Source organism: Ornithodoros turicata, chromosome 10 (genome assembly GCF_037126465.1).
Source record: "Ornithodoros turicata isolate Travis chromosome 10, ASM3712646v1, whole genome shotgun sequence".
NCBI lineage: Eukaryota > Metazoa > Arthropoda > Arachnida > Ixodida > Argasidae > Ornithodoros > Ornithodoros turicata.
Window position 1 is genome coordinate 29,655,835 of NC_088210.1, and position 19,121 is coordinate 29,674,955.

Sequence of the window (19,121 nt, forward strand, 5' to 3'; positions counted from 1 at the left end):
AATGGGGCAAGCCAGGACACTACGGGGGGGGGGGGGGCACTACGCGCTCCGGCAAAGAAGCCGTCCCCCCCAAAAAAAACTAAGATCCGCCTCTATATTGGTCAAATTCAGCCGAGGACAACGTGCTCGAATGTGACTGGTGTGCACTGGTGGTTATGGGATTCGCACAAAAGACAAGGACGAAAGATGGGGACAACACCGGCGCAACTCAATTTAATGCGACCAAGGAAACACGCACACACGCACCCCCGGGAATGCCGCGGCGCCACCTGTGTAAGAAAGTGCGGTCCGAAGTCCTACAACCTTAGAAATGAACTTCACCGCATAGCACGCTCCCAGCCAACCATCAGCTCTAATGATATGGTTATCTGCCCCTATTTGTTCAAAACTGGTGGCGTACGCCTTTTTTGTCACACTTATGCTGTTCATAATTGCCACAAAAAAGGCGTACGCCTCCAGTTTTCAACAAATCAGGGCAGATGATGGTTGGCTAAGTGCGTGCAGTGGGGGGATGGGGGGATTTTTAAGAGTGTAGGGGAGGGGGCGGAATGGTGGTTACAAAAGCGTGGGGAAGGAGGAACTGAAGAGCTGTGATATTGGCACTGTGGATATCTCTCGAGAGTCCCAAAGTACTGCAAGGTTCCTACGGGAGAGCGTGAGCATGTATACGGAGCAGCTGTCTCGCACGCTTATGGCTTGTTTGCCGCTCGAGCCGACAAGTCGAGTCGAGGGAAATCGCGCGCTTGAGCCGATTCACCGTCGGTGGAACCTTAAAACACTCCACCTCCGCTTTCCAGATTGGCCACGATTGGCTGCGGCCCTTGAAAACACGATCCTCATTGGCTGACTTGTTTTGTTACGTCATGGCGACGAGCAAGCAGACTTTTCCATCTAGCTGCTGCTGGCTTGGGACCAGTGCTACCAGGTCACTTGGGCGAAATAACTAGTGCGCCATATAATAAATAGTCACGAACTAGCACAGAATAATCAAAGTATACTCGTTATTTGGTCCACACAGGAAAGACGTGTTTGCCGCGCTTGCACACGCTCATTCGATCACGTACTCTCGCTCATAGATATGTAATCGAATCTCTCAAAAATCGAATGATATCGTTATCTGCCCCGATTTCTTGAAAGTCATAGCAGCAGTTGTTGTAGCACCTGTTGAGGTTGACCCATGTGTGTTCATGTCACTTGACTGCTTGCAGATCCCTCACTATCTAAATACGATGCAACCAGACAGTCAGCAAACCCAGCTGTGTAAACCCACGCTTTAGGCGCTTCAGCTTTAAGCGAGCTTTAGTAGACCTGGCAACACTGCTTCGGACGCCGTTCTTGCTTTCCGCACGGGCGCTCGCTGCAAGTTCGTAACAAGTTTTCTATGGGAGCACCATCAAGCAAACTAAATATTTGTATTTCATGAATCTACAAACAATTCTACAGACATTCTCCAGAATTGGGATCTTGGGATCTCCTGGGATTTTGGGATTGGGATAAGAATTGGGATTGGGATCTCGCAACGCCGTCGAAACGAGAGCCGTCGAGATCGCACATATTAGATTACGGCTTCAGAGAGTGTGAGCTTCGGAACTTCCGTGTCTGCTGCCTTCTTCAGAAGTATTGGTGGATCGTTGGCCGAATAGTAGTGGATGGCGTCCACACCTCCAAAGTCGACGACCTTGCGTTCGTGTGCGAAACCCAAGAACACGTCGGCCAGGGAGTCCTCATTCACCGCGTAGTCCTCGAACTTGACGGTTGCCCTGAGCTGCTCCATTTTCTTGAACACTTCGCTCCAAGCAATGACGACGTCCTTGACGCGGTACGTCAATTGGTCCTGGAAGAACACAACACCGGACCATGCCATATACTACCGTGCAATTAGCCGTAACCAAATCGCTCCCCATATACACATACACACACATGTCACCCCCGGACGGCGGAATGTCGAATATCATATACACCCCCTTCCCACAGGACGCACGGCAAGGGAACACAGCAAGCGTGAAACAGGCATTACGAGTACTAAGCCCTGTCAAGGTCGAACCCAAAAGCGTGCACGCCGATTAACATGGCGGCCCCGCAGACACGCACCCAGGAAGTAGTCCATTTGTTGCGTAACAGTATCCTTACGCCTACCTTACGCACATCGGTGATGACAGAGCTAGGAAACACCGCCTTGATCTGCCGGTTGACCCACTTGAAGAAGTCACCTTTGGTCGCCAGCTTTGCGGTAAGACGAATGGTGACAATGAATCTTTGCCCGATGTATCCCTTCAATTCGAGCGGCGTTCCCAAAGCCGCGAACTCTCCGTCGGATAGGAACGAAACGCGGTCACACAAAGTCTCGCACTCGGCCATCCTGTAACGCAGAAGATCTGTAGCGCGCACATCGTGTTCATAGCGAGTTTCATATTTACCGGCGTGATGTGATCAGGACAGAGAAGTTATGGGTTGCGTGTACCTTCTCCATGCTCTGCATCAGCTTCATGCGCGATATCGGGTCCACGCCTTCTGTAGGGTCGTCTAAGATGACGAAGTCCCGGTCGCCGATTAGGGCCAAACCGACGGATAGCTGCCGCCTCTGGCCGTGCCTGAATGGTAATGAAAACACCACGCGTATCAAATTTTAAGGCGTACTCGTGCAGTCTAGCCAACGTCCCAATATTGTTTTCTTCGCTTAGCTTCCCTCCCGCGCGTTAACGAAGTAATGTAGTCGGCGCCAGTGTGCAGAACATGCTAGCAAACGAGAAAGCCATTATTTTCATTCGCAGGGATCTCGAAAACTTCAGCGAGCTTGTCGAATTTGTTGATTGCAATCAATTCCCCGGCTGTTACTGTAGGGAATGACATCATTTTGGCCCAAATATCGCGGGTGGGAGAGAAGAGATTTCGTTGCATCTCCCATAGACTACCATGTATTTAAAATTTGACAAACTTTAATTCGCCAAAAATCAGTAGATCGCGTCAGGACTTCAAAAAATATGTCATTCCCTAGGTAAACTCGAAGGGAACAAGCCTGTACCTGTTTCACGTAGAAATTGAGCGAGCTTTACGAGAACCCTGCGAACAAAAATTCCCCATTGATTTCTCAAGGAGTGAGTCCGCCTTAAGCATGGTCGCTCCAGCGAAAAGCGCTTACGGAAGCTGGCCGATGTTTCTGTGCTCCACTCTTAAGAGGCCAACCTTTCCTACTATAAAGGAGACCTCTTCTTCCACTTCCTGCGGGTTTAAGCCTCGTAGCCGCGCGAGAAGCATGAGCATTTCTCGTACGGTGAGTTTCCTTATCAGAGGATCCTTCTGTGGGCAGTAGCCGATGTGCTTCTGGTACTGCGCAGGAGTGTAGAGATTGTAACGACAAGGCTTACGTACACCCACAAATACAATCCCACAGCACTACAATACTAAGATTCGAGCTGCCACTGACCGGAGCCATTCAAAGAAGGTTCTCATGCTCACACAGTATACCGTGAAATGTGGCTCAGGAGCCACATTCGGACTAATGCATTTTAGTGACTGAGAGGCGTGCATTATTTAGATACTACTGCTGGTTGCTAATATTAATATATTTTGCTTACAGGTCAGTGAAGCACAATTTACGCTTGCCTCTATTTTGCATTCTGGTTCAGAATCAGTTCCAGAAAGAGACCGGTACGCAACGCACACAAGTAAGCCCGTACATTATACAAACTAGAGGGGAAAAAAATCAGGGATCCCCCATGACGGCTCCGGATTGGGTACTCCTATATCCTGCACGGTTTTGCATGCTCTAGTACATTATTTTTCCCAGACGACTCACCGCCGTGCGCTGTTCGTTCAGGTTGATAGTGTTAAGGTACAGCTCCCCGCTCTGTAGACTTTTCAGTCCCGCTACGGCTCGAAACAGGGTAGACCTGCCAGACTGAGCGAGACCCACGACGCCGAAAATTTCCTTCGGAGCAACGTAGAGCGACATGTGAGGAAATTCGGTGGTTCCTTCGGTGAAAGAAATGTCGTCCAACACCAGACCCCGAGGCTTGTCCAGAACTCCCGGATCTGTGAGCTGGTCCACTAGTGTCCTCACGTGAGAAGCTTCGGCAAGTACAGTAGGGTGGGATATATTTGCCTGTTGGGAACAGAAGTTGACTCGTTGTTCGGTGCTGTATTGTTAGTCCGACGCCGACGTACGTTAGTGACCAGAGGTTATTCGACCTATGGAGGGCAACGCTGAAATCCTGTATATTGGCCACACGTAATATAATAGCACTTTCTCAGAACTTGCATATGAAAAGCTGTTATGTACCCTTATAGGCAGCTGTTTCCTGAGGCGAACAACCTCCGGAAGACGCAATGGTTGGAGCAGGCAGTTTCGGGAGTCAGGCCTGCGCTCCCAACTGATAACGAGCGTCAAGTACAAAACGCCGCTGAGGAACATAAGGGCGATGTCCCAGAAGGACGATTTGTTGCTGAACGTCATGTCGCTGGTGACGAACGTGCAACGAGATTCCTCACAGTTCGCTGAAAAAATTCGGAACTGTTGTTAGCCCGGCAAACCAGTCTTGTGTCCAGTGGTAAACTTTACAGCTCGGAGCGGTGTCATTTTCCCACTTGTTCGTGATGAAGGAAACATGGCCTTGCCGGCAGTCGTCGGCAGGTTTATGCGTAACGTAATGCATGTAGGCCAGATGGGACTGCCACGCCTATTACGCTTATAGTTCTTTAACGAATTTCGGAATCTAGAAGAGTATTTTTCGCAGATTTGTACGAGGGTCCACTAGAGGATCCACTAGAGGTATACGAGGTCCACAAGCTGACACCTTTGAGATAATGTTAAAGGCTGAAGTAGCTGGCCAGAACTGTAAGCGAGTGGACTCACTATAGGCCCGTAATAGCTGTTAGAGGAGTTTAGGACAAAACTGTACCGTTTAACTGCAACCGTACCGTTTGCAACGTGCTGCTAGTACTCAGTGAACATCGAACACCCGTATCCTCATATAAGCGAGCCCCTCCATAATGTCATTCTTGGACAACGCACGACACTCTTCAAATGCCATACCTTTGCAGCAGACTTTCGCAAGTGTCATGTACTGGCGTTGTTCATCGGGGTAGTCGTCAACACTGTGCTCGCAGGTGTACTGAAGCAGGTCTGTCGGCAGATGACAACACGCCGCTCGTTCGAAAAAGAACATTTGAACCTGCCCCACTCCATGGCCAAGTGCAAACTGAGGAAGAAGTCGTAAGGGCACCATGAGAAACTCCGTGATCTCGGATGCGAAGTCGGGTGGACGAAAGTGGGAGACCGTGCTGGGTCCTACCAGGGCCATGTAGCTGTTGGTGGCAGCACCTGCGAGATGAAGTTGTTTCCCAGTTAACACGTCTCACTATATTTCTACCACACACACACACACACGCATACACACAAAAAGAAGGAAAGCACCAGTCAGGAAATGCATAAGAGGAATCAACAGGCACAGACAGATATAACGGCCGTATCGTCGCACTGTCCTCGGAGATCCCTAGAACCCAGTGCGTCGAGTTCAATTAGTTCTTTCTTTCTGCTACATTCTCGCTCCGCACACTCGGGGATCCCGGTGTGCTTCAGGGGATCATTCCTTTGATTCTGTAAGCGCCTTCCTTCCACTCAAACGAGCGGTGGACTACATTCTACCAGCTCTTGAGTGTCCCGACTGAGGTTCACATCGGTACAGCGTCACGACACGGCCACTCCAAGCACCCTTGCCTCTGGCATGACATTGTGCTGGCCATTACAGCAGAATATGTCAGGACTTCCTGCGAGTTGCTAGGTGCATGTTTTCTCTCTTTTTTTTTTCTCGAACGTTCGTGCACGCTTTCCATCATGCTCACCATTTTTTATTACTATACCCAAAGCAAAAAATCATATAGGAGAGGGAGTTAAAGCATAGCCTCAGAGGACTTGGCCGAATCAAGAAGTGTACGCTTTAGCCCTGCTGCTGGCTGGCCCTTTTGAGAACTCCCTATTTCGTTGTCAGGAAAAGGTTGCTCTCTCTGAGACGCTACCTTAACGTACTACTACATCTACTGTGCTGCTTTTATGCCCTAATGAGGTTATCTCCTCCTGACTGCGCATTCGTTGGAGCCTTGTTGTGTGGCACTGTTTGAACAGGTTTTCTTGAGAACGCGATTAGTTCTTGTTTGCCTTCCTTGTGTTCTTCCTAAATGGACACTCACCGAAAAGGAGAGATGAAAGCACAAGTCCAAAATATGCCGTCAATCCCTCGTCCATGACTAAGGACGCAAGGTAACAAACAGGGATGAACGCCCAGCCATACATGAAGAAAAGGCAGAACATTGGACCTGCGAAATTGACCAATATATGGTGTTACTACGCGCCACCTTGAATTAACGAAAGCCATCGTATCGTACCAAAATATGAGGAATCATGGCAGTTAAGGGTGCTGCTTGTAGGGATTGCAAGAGGCATAGCGGCCGCAAAAGAGCCCAGGAGGTGTTGAATCACGTCAGTGCAGAAGTTGACCGTCCAGTACCGTTCCGGCGTGACGCCCGTCATAAGCTGGATCTGCTTAGCTCCCGTCCCGCGTTCTTCGATCGGTAAAAAAACGTAGTACGACGTCATGATGGACAGCGACAGGGGCACAACAAACGTAGCCAATGCCCGTGCCGAAAAAACGACGGAGTGCATCTCTCTGGTCACCCAGTCGTAGTCGTAGTACATGGTGGTATTTCGAGAAGTGCCTGCATAATCAAAGCACGCTGAACGATATGCAGCTTCCCCACTCAGAGCAACGTACTCACCCGACCGCGTGCTCCGGCTAACGTTGGCGAGATTTAGTCGTTCGAGACGGCTCCAAAGATCACTGTTCTCGAAGTATCCTTCCATGAAGAACATGAAGGCAAACTGGATCAACTTCGTGATGATGATCGGCTTCAAGGAACGCACGAGATAAATCAATTTCTTTCGCGTCAGGGCATCCACCTGGTAGAATAGTAGTGGGACGTCTTTCGCGACGTGAACACGACGTGCAACTGGAAATACACGCGCGTTTGAGCAATGCACGTGCAATTTTAAGGCTTTTTGCAAGCTTACGCTTGTTGTTCGCCACTCGAGTGGGTTCTTCTTTGTAATCGTAGAAGTCGAACTCTGCGGGCGTCGCGTCGAACCTAGAAAGGGAGCGGAGGACCACACCTTATGGCACTGTAATGTCTGAGGGGTGCTCATCGCGGCTCCACACAACATTGTCGCCCGGACAAGCAATGCCATCCACACTCTTCACCACACAGCACGCTCCTAGACACCCATCATCCCGAGTGACATGGACACAGCGATTTGGCCTTACTTTAGAAGGATGTCTTCCAGAGTAGTTGAGGCAACCCCGATCTTTATAATGCCGAGCTCTTGATTGGTTTCAAGTTGTTTCAGCATCTTTATAAGCTTGGCGGGTCTGGGGTAGCCAATGCTATAGACGACCAAACGGGGCCTCTCAATGAGTACTGCAATGGTGGGCAGAATGTTGGCGACGAAGTTGGTGGCACGAGATTTTTCCGACCCTTCAGCAAAAACAACCGACATCCTGTAACCGGAACCTGCTCCGAAAATGCATGCGAAGTGAAAGTCAGCGTTAAGTTTCCTGGCACAAGTACGTGTACCGTACCATGCTGTTTCTGGAGGAATATGGGCGATCCGCAGGCCGCAATCACGCCAGACGTTACGATTGCTATGCGGTCTGCCAAAGCATGAGCTTCGTCGATGCTGCTTGTAAGCAGCAAGATTCCCCTCGTCTGGCGGATCTTCAAGATTGCTTCCCACACGGCTCGTCGGGATTCCCTAGATACTCCACGGGTGGGCTCGTCCAGTATGATGTACTGCGTCCGTAAAGGGGGATTTATACGTGCTTTTTTCATCGTTTCCGGTTTGGTGTCAGAACGACATCCGGTTTCACAGCAAACACGCTCTGCGCCAACCACTGTGCCGATTGATACAGTTATCGCTTCTGATTTGAGGAGAGAAAGTGTCGTATACGCCTATTTGCAACAAAAAGGGCGTACGCCTCCAGTTTTCAACAAAGCAGGAAAGCGAAAGATACACTCTAAAAACAGCACTTCACCGCATAGCACGCTGTCCGTCAACCATTCACGAATGATAGGGTTACCGCTTCTGATTCGAAGAGAGGGGGGCGTACGCCTTTTTGTGGCAAAAAGGCGTATGCACCCCTCTCTCTTCGAATCAGAAGCGATAACCCTATCATTCTTGGGAATGGTTGGCGGACAACGTGCTATACGGTGAAGTTCTGCCTTTTGAGTGTGTAATTATTACGCTTTTGTTCCGAGAGTCCTTAGTCGCGGAAGGACCGGAAGCCTTCGTGGCACCAAAAGTGTTTGGGGGGAGGGGGGCTCGTTTATATTCACCCGAGAAAGTTTGGGCCGAGATGTCAAGAGTGCGACTAAGCTATGTATGAGTGAGAGAGTGTATATAGATATCCACCATGAAGACGCGTCGCTGAAAGGAGTGACGCCGGATAAAGCTACTGGAAGCTTCGTCGAGAAAGCTTCGCACGCTGGTAATCAAGATGTTATACCATCATGGTCGACAGTACCAAAGCGGCAAATACGACATTACTGCTCAGCATCTCATTTAAGACTCTGTGCGGTGGTCGGTTCCAAAACCAGTCATCCAGGGAGACAAGCGCGCGAGTGTGAGTTTATACCTACCTCAGGCATGCCAAGCAAAGCGATGGCCAGTTGCACCCTTCGTTTCTGTCCATATTTGAGCTCGCGAACGCGGGTGTTACGCATGCCGTAGAGCTGGTACTCAAGAAGGGCAAGGTTGACTTCATCTGCAGGCCGCACCGAGTGCATTTCTTTCACCTGAGAAGTGGAGAATAGAGGAAATGCGGAAGAGAGAAAGGACAAGAAAATCCGAACTTACCCCGGCGAAAAACTGTAAGTTCTCCTTGATCGTCATCGACCCGTAGAGCGCAACATTCTGTGGACACACCCCCAGTAACTTGCGGATCTCTTGCCCGTCGTTAACGATGTTCAGAGTATTCAGGAACACAGTCCCCCTGTTTGGACGTGTAGCGCCTGCATTGCAGAACGCCGCTCAACCTGCGAATCTGTCGTCTAAATTGAGTGTTTTCAGATGACGTCAAAAGAACGAGCTTGGCAGCCATGCCGGTGGTCACTTTTTCGGCGCAGCTGCAGAGATTATCTAGCGTTTTCTCGAAAACGAAGCTATGAATGGTGTTTTGAAATCCAGTCGCGTCTGTACCCTTCTCTCATCCAGAAGGCACTTTGTCGTTGTCGTTCTCAAATTTTCTTTTATGAAAACTATGGTTGTCGCATTGAAAAATAGCGCAGCTTGTCATCTTTCAATGCCGCTAGCACGAAAAGTGACCACCACTGACGTCACAGTTTGACGTAGAGGTGAAAACTCCCTCTACAGTGGGTGCAAGCTAATCAACTTGCGGAACCATCTTGAAGATTCAGTGGTCATCCCATCCATACAACGTAATGGCAGCGGGTGTGTTCATTGTACGCGTTGAACGGGTGCAGAAAAAAGCTCAAGGAAAAAAAAAACAAGACCAGGCGTACATTTCGCATTAAATTTCGACATTGCATATCATGTCGCCTCACGAAGCACGAATAGACAGATTTTTTCTAATAGGGTAAAAATCGGCATTTATTTCAAGACCTGAAATTGGGTAAAATTGGGGGATATCTGGTAGCAAATAGAAAATAATTTCTCGCGTTTGAGACGAACGAAAGCTGCCAAGCAGCTATGGTGAATCCGTAGTGCTTCTGTTCGTGGCTGAATTTGTTGCACAACGGCAATATCGTTTTCGCACTTCAGCAGGCACACAGTTGGTGTCAGCCCCCACCCCCCTTCTCCCATATGGCAACACATCGAATGAACGCTCAATTAAGTTAAAATCAAAACGAGATATAATAAACAATACCGGCTCCATACCAGTGATGATCTTCAGGATTAGAGTCTTCCCAGTGCCGTTGCGTCCAAGTAGAACTGTGATGTGGTCGGCGTACAGCTTGAGATTGATGCAGTGCAAGATTTCCTGCTTCTGACCAGTGTTCACAGTCTATGGAAATTGATAACGCTTTACACGCAGTGCCCTGTGTTCCTCGTTGAGGGACGTTGGCATATGAAATGCCCATGGGTCGTTCAAGCAGGGTTACAGTGGGTTACTTACTTTGCTCAGCTTATAAAGCACGATGTACGGCTTCATCTCCTCAGACACGGGTTCCACCAGCAAAGCGTTCTGTTCCAGCGTCTTAGCCTTCAATGGATTATGGGCGACCTTGTCAGCACCCCAGTACGATCTCTGCGAATTGCGTCCCGAGGTTATAAACTGTTCAGAGGCTAGGAAGGGCATTCGAGTAACCAATCCTCTCCTTACCTCAAGAAAGAACCAAGCTGATTCCGGAAAGTCGTTTTCGTACGGCCAGACCTTGTCGATGTAGACGCACAGAAGCACGCTGCCCAAGAACGATGCCAGCATTGCGTGCATCGCCTTGTGCAGTGTGACGTCCTGGAGGCCGACCTCGTGAATGTTCCTCCAGTCGATGTCATGGTCCGCTGATCATGTCAACGGGAATTGCCGTGCGCCATTTGTACGTTTGAAATATGTTGCAACGATCCCAACCCAAGCAGCACAACACCTTGGCCCAATATTGAACCGATATTGGCAATGTCCGCCCAATACTGACCAACATAGGACCAATTTAGTCAAAAAGGGTTAAAAATTGGGCTGTTCGGTTTTCTAGGGGTTCGGTTTAACGCTTTTAATCATGATTGCAATATTAGTCCATGTTATATATCCATATAGATACAATATAGACCCAATATAGACCCATATAGACCCAATATTGGTCCAATCTTGGTCCAGTATTGGGCCGACCTTGCCAACATTGGTCCAATATTGGGCGAAGATGTTGTGCTGCCTGGGGAAGTACATTGAATCTACTTACCGTACCGGTCGTTTACAAACATGGAGGCAAGGGCGTAACAGAAGGCAACGTGTGGAAACAGACAGCTCAAGAGTTGAAGGTAGCGCATGAGGTGGGTATATTGCATGTTGGTGCCAGCGACCGCCACCAAGGGCAGCACTAGCGTAGACAGGCTCAGTACCACAATCGAAGCTGCGCTGACGATCGCTGAACACAAAATACAGTATTGTCAGGAGTTGGCACGCAATTACTGCATGGAGACATCTCGAGACACTAATCGCATGCCAGTTGTCTTCGCACTGTGAAAGTCACTCGGGATTCTGTCCTCTGCTTTTCTAACCCCTTCTTGAACATTGTAGACAACGCCCCTGGTGGTCAATGTCAAGTACTACGTACAGTCATGCTGTTCTCCCTTCTGGTTTGCTGAGAAAGCAAAGGGGCATACCTATATCTCTATTACAATGTCACAAAACAGTGTGCGGCAGCCATTTACCATTTACAAGAAGGTTGACAGTCAGTAATTGACATCACAGGAACACCATCTCGTTCGTTACCAAGAACCATTGAATTTTTCTTGGTGTACGTTAAGAACTAATGTATGAAGACCGCATAATGTGGAATTTTAGTATATAGCGTCCCCGGCCCTTCTGTACGTTTTGTGTCAACGCTTAGCGAACGCTTCGCTGTGCACACAAGCAGTTTTAGTACAACGTGCATCACACAAGGCATTGTGGCGCAACCTGACTAGTAAAAGAAGCACGCTGTGGTGTCCCCTTTATGTGTGGTGATTTCGCGTTGCCGCACCAGAGCGGCATGCTAGCGGCCTACCGGACGCACGCACCCAAAGTCCCCAAAACATGCGTGCGTACCCTGCACGCGCGAAATACATGTTACGTAAGGCGCTTGCCTAGCGCCACCAACGCAGTCTTCCTGCGAACGTAACGCTACGTAACTCTCCGTAAAGGGACTCACGTCTAGGCGTGACAGCAGCGACGAGCAGCGCATTTCCCACGGAAGCGGAGCAAAAGAGGGACACGAGCGATATCTGGACTTCCAAGCTCGTTTTCTTAAAGATGGCCGGTCCGCCGTGCGGGTTGTTGTTCCATAAGTATAGGATGGGGACCATCACCAGAAACACCTTGATGAACTCTACTACGAACGTGCCCGTCCAATAGGCAGTGTTTGACATGCCGTTCACGATGAGGAAGTTCTGCGTGGATAAACGTGCAAAATGTACACGCACGAGTTGTCTATGGTGGAATCGCGTACCTTAAGACCAGTGTACAACTCGTCGCCGACTCTGTAGACAAACAATGGAAATGGAAGGAGGAGTACCACGACTAAGGGGAGCATGGCGATCATGAATACGTTGGGAGCTTCTCGTTCACTCACCACCACCACACGTGTCTGCAAAAGAGACGAGACATGGACAACAATATTATAGTTTCGATGCCGAGGTCATAAGGAATGGGCATGTATTTCAGATATCTGCAATATTAAAAAGGCTTCAATGTTTCTCCATAAGAGTGATCTATATACGTATGCCATCAGCATATGTGCGTCAAAGTCGTCAGATGTGACACGGTGTCGTGATATCGAGCATCATCAAGGACAAACACACAAAGCCTCAAGGGCCTAACAACAATGGATGAAGAAGGAATGCAGTCACTGAAAAGGTTAGCCAGCTGTAGGACTCGAACCCACATCTTCTGGATTACCAGAGGGTAATTCTGGTAATCCTGAACTTTCCATCTGGAATCCAGATGTTTTCAACAAATTAAGAACCATGTCATTCGAGATGATGGTTGGTTAGGTGGTGAATTTACTGCCATTCCGTTTAATGCATTAGGTTTGCCGTGTGATTAGGGTATAAGTAAAGTGATGAAGGCGCTGAACACTTACTATATTCGATCCAGGCATAATCCGTCCTATCTTTTCGCTCGGCTCTGCTGCGAGGAATCGCGTAGGATGCGCCGAGAGATAGCCTGCGCCGAAAACGATTTTTTCAGCTTCATTTTGCGTATGAATCAAATGGTCGGAAGACTGACTCACGGACGACAGCGTGCGGTAGGTGAAGTCTCCGACTGGTGTTCCTTCCAGACTCTGCTTCTGCAGCGTCAGTCGGGTCCTCGGCCTCTAGGTAGAAGTAGAGGTACGATAGGAGTCCAGGCACCACCATCTCTACGGACGTCGACAGCATACCATGCTTCAGCTGCATCACGTAAAAGTTCTTCCAGAAGATCAGGGCTATATGACGAGCTGCATTCGCCATGTCACCCTATTTTCAAATGAGTGCAACAATCGTGGTAGCTTCACGACGGAAAATAAGGTGAGACACTCCGTGAGGTCGTATGGAACCCTACCTGATTCCGTTGACGCTTCGAAAACAATGACAATCAAGCAGGAAGAAGAACAGAACCTTTCGCACTCTTGCCAGTAAATGGTTCTCTGGAAGCGGGAGCGCGTGGCCATAGACTTGGTCCACGTGGAAGCAAATTAAAAAAAGAAAAAGAGGAGGGGGTGGGGAGACATGAAGCTACAAAGGACGGTATACATGTTCTTTAGATGGCTTTTGACGTGCGGTAAACATAAGGCCCCAGTAGGCTCCTAACCGAGGACGTTATAGGTACACCTTGTAGAAACCGCAAGAGCTCCGGTTTTAAGAGACATGTTTAGCAAACTTCCTGCTTAGGTGCACGTGAACAAAGATTATAAAAACTTTTTGAGTTATAAAATATTCACCTCCGAGTATTATACTGGCGTATGATTACAGATCCGCTGTCATGCATATTGGAACACATAAAAGTGAAAGCTTACAAAATACTTGCTCTCCTGTGTATCCACGAGTGCATTTTTCCATCAACGCTGCAAGTCCTTCGTATGGGAAGAGTCACATGCATTACATAGTGCATCAACTAGTTTGTGGTGTAAAGGGAGCAACTTTGTGTGGGAACAAGCGACATGCATTTCACAAATAATTAGCTTCGTGTTTTTGCATCCCGCAACTTGAATTGCAGCTATACAGAATGCGCGCTGTGCACAGAGCACTGTGTCAAAAATAAAGCATAGGGCACATCTTGATAATTTATTCTCGGTATCGTAGATATAGTATAGATGTATAGCACCAAGAGTGAGTGCAATAGCAGTACATCAAGACGAATCTGCGCGTATAAACTGTCCCAAACATATTTCCAGAAACCATGTTGACCATGAAAATTTATTGACATCACCGATTATCGCAACACATGTTGACAAACGATGAAGATTAAATGCTCGGTTGGCACAGCGAGTATTGAATGTCGTTGCAGCGCTTGGGAGGAAAACAGGGCAAAAAACAAAACAAAAAACTGCATGGCTTAGAACAAACATTGGCATGGGCAAACTGGGAGGTAATAGCACGCATTGTGTTCATTGTATCAAAAGTAATTTTATATTAAAATTGATTCGAAATATCTTGTCACGAGCTCTACTTGGCGTGACCCATAGTCGACGTCGCATTAATCTCCTCAGCCCAAGAGGGAAATTCGTCGAGATCAAAGACCCATACCCCCAAAGTGTTAATGAAGAGGAGTTCGATGAGTATACACCCGACGTTGACCACAAAGCCAGCACGAGCCTGCAACGATTCATACTTTCAATATGACAAGCCAAGCTCCGCATCGGGGACAGTGTACCATGTACGGTGTGCTCATCCGCCCATGGTGATAGATCAGAGCGTTAGGAGGCGTTCCTACGGGCAACATGAACGAGAAGGACGCAGCGTTTGCTATTGGTATCATCATGTAGAACGGGTGAATCTTCAGCGAATGCGCCTGCAAAATTACCCTCATAGGTATATGTTCCAAGAAACGCTCAGTGATTACTGTACCAGGTCACTCGACACCGGTAGGATGATGCCAGCGGCGGCAGTGTTACTAATGAATTCCGTAACAATGGCGGTAAAGCTCGTCATCGTGGCCACTAAGAGGGCATCGGGCATGAAGTCCAAGCTGACGAGGTAAGACGCCACCTTTGCTGCAAGCCCAGAAGCCTGAAAGACAGTAAAATACGTCGTGGCGACCGCCGCGTCGAACAGTCGAATAATATTCAGCTGCATTACGTCAGACGCTGTCACTATGCTGAAGCTTCCGCCAATGAGCAGGATAATGCCCCAGGGTAGCTTTCTTTGAATTGCTGACCACTCCAGCAGCGGCGGGCCGCTGAAACATTGGAATGGTTTCGCCGGAATGAGGGCGAGGAGGAGGACAGATAGCATAGAGGGTGTTGCGTCTCCAATGGCCCTGGAAAAAGGAAGTGCTTCAATTTCCCTTTCCCGTTGGTTGCGGACGTCAACAATACTTACCTCCCAAGCGCAAAATAGCAGGACCAGCCCTGCATTATGTGCGGATGGCGAAAGAACCATAGCAACACCGTGGCAGCAAATATGACCAGTACCATGATTTCGTGGAATCTGTCGAGGGAAGATGATATCGATCTAAATACAGAGGGATTCACAGTACGGTTTCATAAGCGAAACGCATCTTACGATATGTTTCCTAGATCATTGTATTGCCGTCGAATAGTGTAACGGACAACGAATTCGTCTGCTCTGTGCCCATGGTAGCTAGGACAGAAACTCTGTTAGAACCCACGACACACGAGCTTAATTTCGACCGCTTATTAGCCTACCATTTGGGAACGAGGATGTAGTACACATAAAACCACGTGAGGACTACACGTGCCAGCACAGGAGGTACGTTGTAGATCATCCACGTTGCGAAAGACAGACGGTCAGCAGCTGGGTACCGCCTGCTTAAACAGGACGCCCGCCATTGACTTCCTCCACGTCTTGACTGCGCCGGTGAACTTACGTCTGCACCAACCCGTAGAGTACGATGTTCGTGGGCGTACCGACAAGAGAGCCCGTACCGCCGATGGTAGTCGCGTAAGCCATGCCAAGCAGCATGGCTTGTCGTAGTTGCACGTTTTCCCTAGTCCTGTGCATTAGGTGTAAATTAGATGCGCATTGCTGAAGGTGCCCTTAAACAACGGTATACTCACAAACTCCGCTCGATCGTCGTAGAAGCACGTAGTGGGTTCGTGGTACTGGTGGCATGAATCTCAACACTTGGCGTTGCTCGAGACATAAATTCCCGTTTGCTGTAGGACAATCAATACGACAAGTGTACGACAATAGGACAAGTGTACGTTGCAAGACAAGTAGTTGCTCCCGTAATACGGGGTTCGATTACGAACCATGAGTCGCGTGCTTCAGGGACCCACTGACTGAAGACCGGGTGTCTTCCATCATCTGTCAGAGACGAGAAAATTTCGACGTCACACAGAGCGCTGCACTGCAGCTTTAACATTTGGTATATAATGCTCTAGCCAAGATGCCATACATCCCACCACATTGAATCTAGAAGGTTTAACGTTGTTCCGGCTACCGGATGTCCTCCGTAGGAAACGAGATGGAAGCAGCTCGTTCGATAAATATGTACCAACTTCTCCGCACCCAGACGTTGGGTTTTGTTCGACATAAACGAATGCAAGTGATAAAAAGTGATGCCATGATAGGCAAGCAATAAAAATCAATAAACTGTCAATAAAAAGTGATACAAGCAAGGTCACAAACCTGACAAAGTATATAGAAGGGAAGAAAATGTAAAGTATGTTTTTACTCACATTCAAGTTCACTTATGTGCCGACATATCTCCAAGGTCAAGGCGTCAAAGATAGGGAGCACCATTAGTGCAGTGACTGTGTTGCTGAGCCACATGGACAGGAATGCAGTCACAATCATCAATCCAAAGAGCACCCTAGAGATTAATATATTACGTTTAAAGCACAACATTACCACATAGATGGACAATGCTTATGTTTTGTCGGCTAATGTTTGTCATCAGAACTCAAACAATGAGCTCTAGATGGTAAAGTCACAAATATTTTCCGTTGGTAACAAAGGCAGTATGACGGACGTTGAGGAAATGAACAAAAATGCTCGCGGTACATATTTCCGGAAGAGGCATCCAGCAGCGCTGAAGCACGATGACCCAGCAGGCCCAGCACGTACCAGGATATACTCGTCCCCAAGAGCAGAAGCGTCTGAAGAGCTATCCTGTAGTGAAGATTGCTGTAGTCGACGGCAATTGCCAAGATCATCCCGGCTAGGAACATCATCACTATATCCTACGCAGACACGAAACGTTTTTCCCTATGAGTAAACATTGCTATGAAACGTACGGCAAATGTTCGTTGGCGAAACGGGAGACCCATAGTGAATGTTCCGAATACCTTCATGTACGGCGCCGTAGTCTGCGACGTGGTCAGGACACCGAGGACGGGAAAAATGAAGACTGGTAGCAGAGCCGTTACCGACAACGGCAGCAGCTCGAACGCCCAGTAGATGACCATGAGGAGAATGCCGTAGAGACATCGGCTTTCCTGTGGAGACAGATAATGAGCCGCCCGCAAAGCACGTCTCCTTCACATACTTTGCCAGCATTGAAGAGAATGGGGCACAGGGCTACGGGTACTGCGACGGTTAGAATCCTCCTCCAATTCCGGCACAGAAAGCCGACGTATTTTGTCGCTACGTTCGGTCCTGGCATTCCTTGCACCGTGAGTCTTCAATGGAACCGTGACTTGAGAACAGAATGAAAGCACCATAGGCATCCGACGAGGATCCGAACTTGCAGTTCACTTCACTTCACAAACTATACTTCTCGAGCTATCTCGCGCGTGCATGGGACAATGGTGTTCCTAGCATGGCATCCGTCTTCGTCTTTGATATGCGTTCCACGAGACCAGATTATGGCGGATATTCTTCTTCTTCTTCTACCAATGAGATAATGGCCGTGAGCCACTAACGGAGATTGGCCAGGACAAAAGGGGCGTGAGATGTTTGTTTATGTCTGTGCAGTAATGATGGGAACTAAGGCCAAGTCGGATCCAAGTATCTTATGACATATATGATATGATATTCGTAGGTGGGCAAAACGTTTTTTCTTCTTTTTTTTTTTAAAGGCTATTATACACTATTCACACAAATGGCTGGTTACTGGCGTGTGTGCGAGTTCAAGACCTGAGTATGTTCAGAACTAAAACTCGCACACGGCAAACGTTACAGTTACTTTAAAAGCTGGAGCGTTCAAAACGCTCCGTGTCGTATACTCAAAAAGAGGGCTATAGCTTTGAGCGTAACAGGCTGTATTTTTGAAGGGCATTTTACCAGTGTTGGGTATGCCATGAAAAAAAAGGTTTTTGGGTTCATCATTGGATCTATAGGTTGTGCAAATCATTCAAAGTTGCAAGTTTGTTGATACTGTATGCCGCCTGAAAGAATGTTGTCGGTGGCCCATCGGAAGAAAGTCAAACTATTTCATCTTTTCCAGTTCATCTGTCTCGCCTCGCTTTCTAGGGTATTATCTGATCCTGTGATCGCGCGTCATCTTGACTTGACGGGGCGTTTGCGTCAAGCAGGTATCTTTTCTGGTAAAGAACGGGACGTCTGGACATGCGCAGTGGATATGTTTACAGTTTACAGGAAGAAAAGATTGCCATCTTCTGCACTGCTTCAGCTTGCCTCCCACAACAACATGGAGAACATTGGTGTATGGAGGTATTTTCCCGCTATCTTTTTCGCATAGAGAACGTTGAAAAGCATTTCGGAAGCCAGCGTGTGATCGCCTTTGTTCGCGTAATAGAAAGGTATCCCTGTTCACCCGGAATTGTTTTTTTTGTAGTAGCTGCTTTTCACCTGCTGCCTGACCTAAGCCTAACGTGAACGGACAACGTTGCCCAACTCGTTTCGAAAAGTATGCTGTCTACCAGATCAACAGTAAGAATAGCCTTAAAGAAACCACAACCAGTAAAATGATTCGCTGCATTGCTGGTCATTGTGCTGCGCGCGTTTAAGCACGGGATAGCTCTATAGGGCGGACCGATCGCAATATCAGCAGGAGTTCAAACGGTGCAACTCTTTCCAGCAACTATGAGCAGGTTTCGAGTTTCTGGCAGTCTGCCGGCACGGGCAACCTCCAGCAACTCGAGTTGCCCGGAATCGCTCCCCGACCGAAAAAAAAAAAAAAAAAAAAAAAGACTCTATCCCCGACCGAAAACTTCAGAAGTTGCTAGTGCACTGGCCAATCAGTGATGGGAGCATCGCCACATGACTCCCGATGCCATTCGTGGGTTCATGGGTT

The 19,121-nt window shown here is 48.3% G+C and overlaps 2 protein-coding genes across 2 annotated transcripts; both read right to left on the reverse strand.

Annotated features, from left to right (window-relative positions):
• Positions 1-1,393: 1,393 nt before the first annotated feature.
• On the reverse strand, positions 1,394-13,401 carry LOC135369815 (phospholipid-transporting ATPase ABCA3-like). Its single transcript, XM_064603355.1, has 24 exons — positions 13,302-13,401; positions 12,991-13,197; positions 12,841-12,923; positions 12,208-12,345; positions 11,911-12,148; positions 10,960-11,145; positions 10,389-10,567; positions 10,182-10,313; positions 9,944-10,070; positions 8,903-9,057; positions 8,686-8,841; positions 7,629-7,839; positions 7,314-7,560; positions 7,064-7,137; positions 6,772-7,002; positions 6,382-6,711; positions 6,187-6,312; positions 5,033-5,320; positions 4,280-4,494; positions 3,797-4,102; positions 3,140-3,327; positions 2,418-2,591; positions 2,137-2,359; positions 1,394-1,834 (listed from the first exon to the last, which is right to left on the reverse strand). The coding sequence occupies exons 2-24, from the start codon at positions 13,154-13,156 to the stop codon at positions 1,556-1,558; spliced, it is 4,452 nt and encodes a 1,483-aa protein (XP_064459425.1). The 5' UTR covers positions 13,157-13,197; positions 13,302-13,401; the 3' UTR covers positions 1,394-1,555.
• Positions 13,402-14,098: 697 nt separating this feature from the next.
• On the reverse strand, positions 14,099-17,721 carry LOC135370480 (Na(+)/citrate cotransporter-like). The gene is made up of 14 exons (XM_064604229.1): positions 17,412-17,721; positions 17,212-17,361; positions 16,991-17,106; positions 16,603-16,736; positions 16,174-16,228; positions 15,979-16,077; positions 15,789-15,914; positions 15,607-15,726; positions 15,464-15,541; positions 15,281-15,388; positions 15,038-15,218; positions 14,807-14,968; positions 14,613-14,750; positions 14,099-14,554 (listed from the first exon to the last, which is right to left on the reverse strand). Exons 1-14 carry the CDS (start codon positions 17,526-17,528, stop codon positions 14,405-14,407), a joined length of 1,734 nt encoding a protein of 577 aa, XP_064460299.1. The 5' UTR covers positions 17,529-17,721; the 3' UTR covers positions 14,099-14,404.
• Between the last annotated feature and the right edge of the window lie 1,400 nt (positions 17,722-19,121).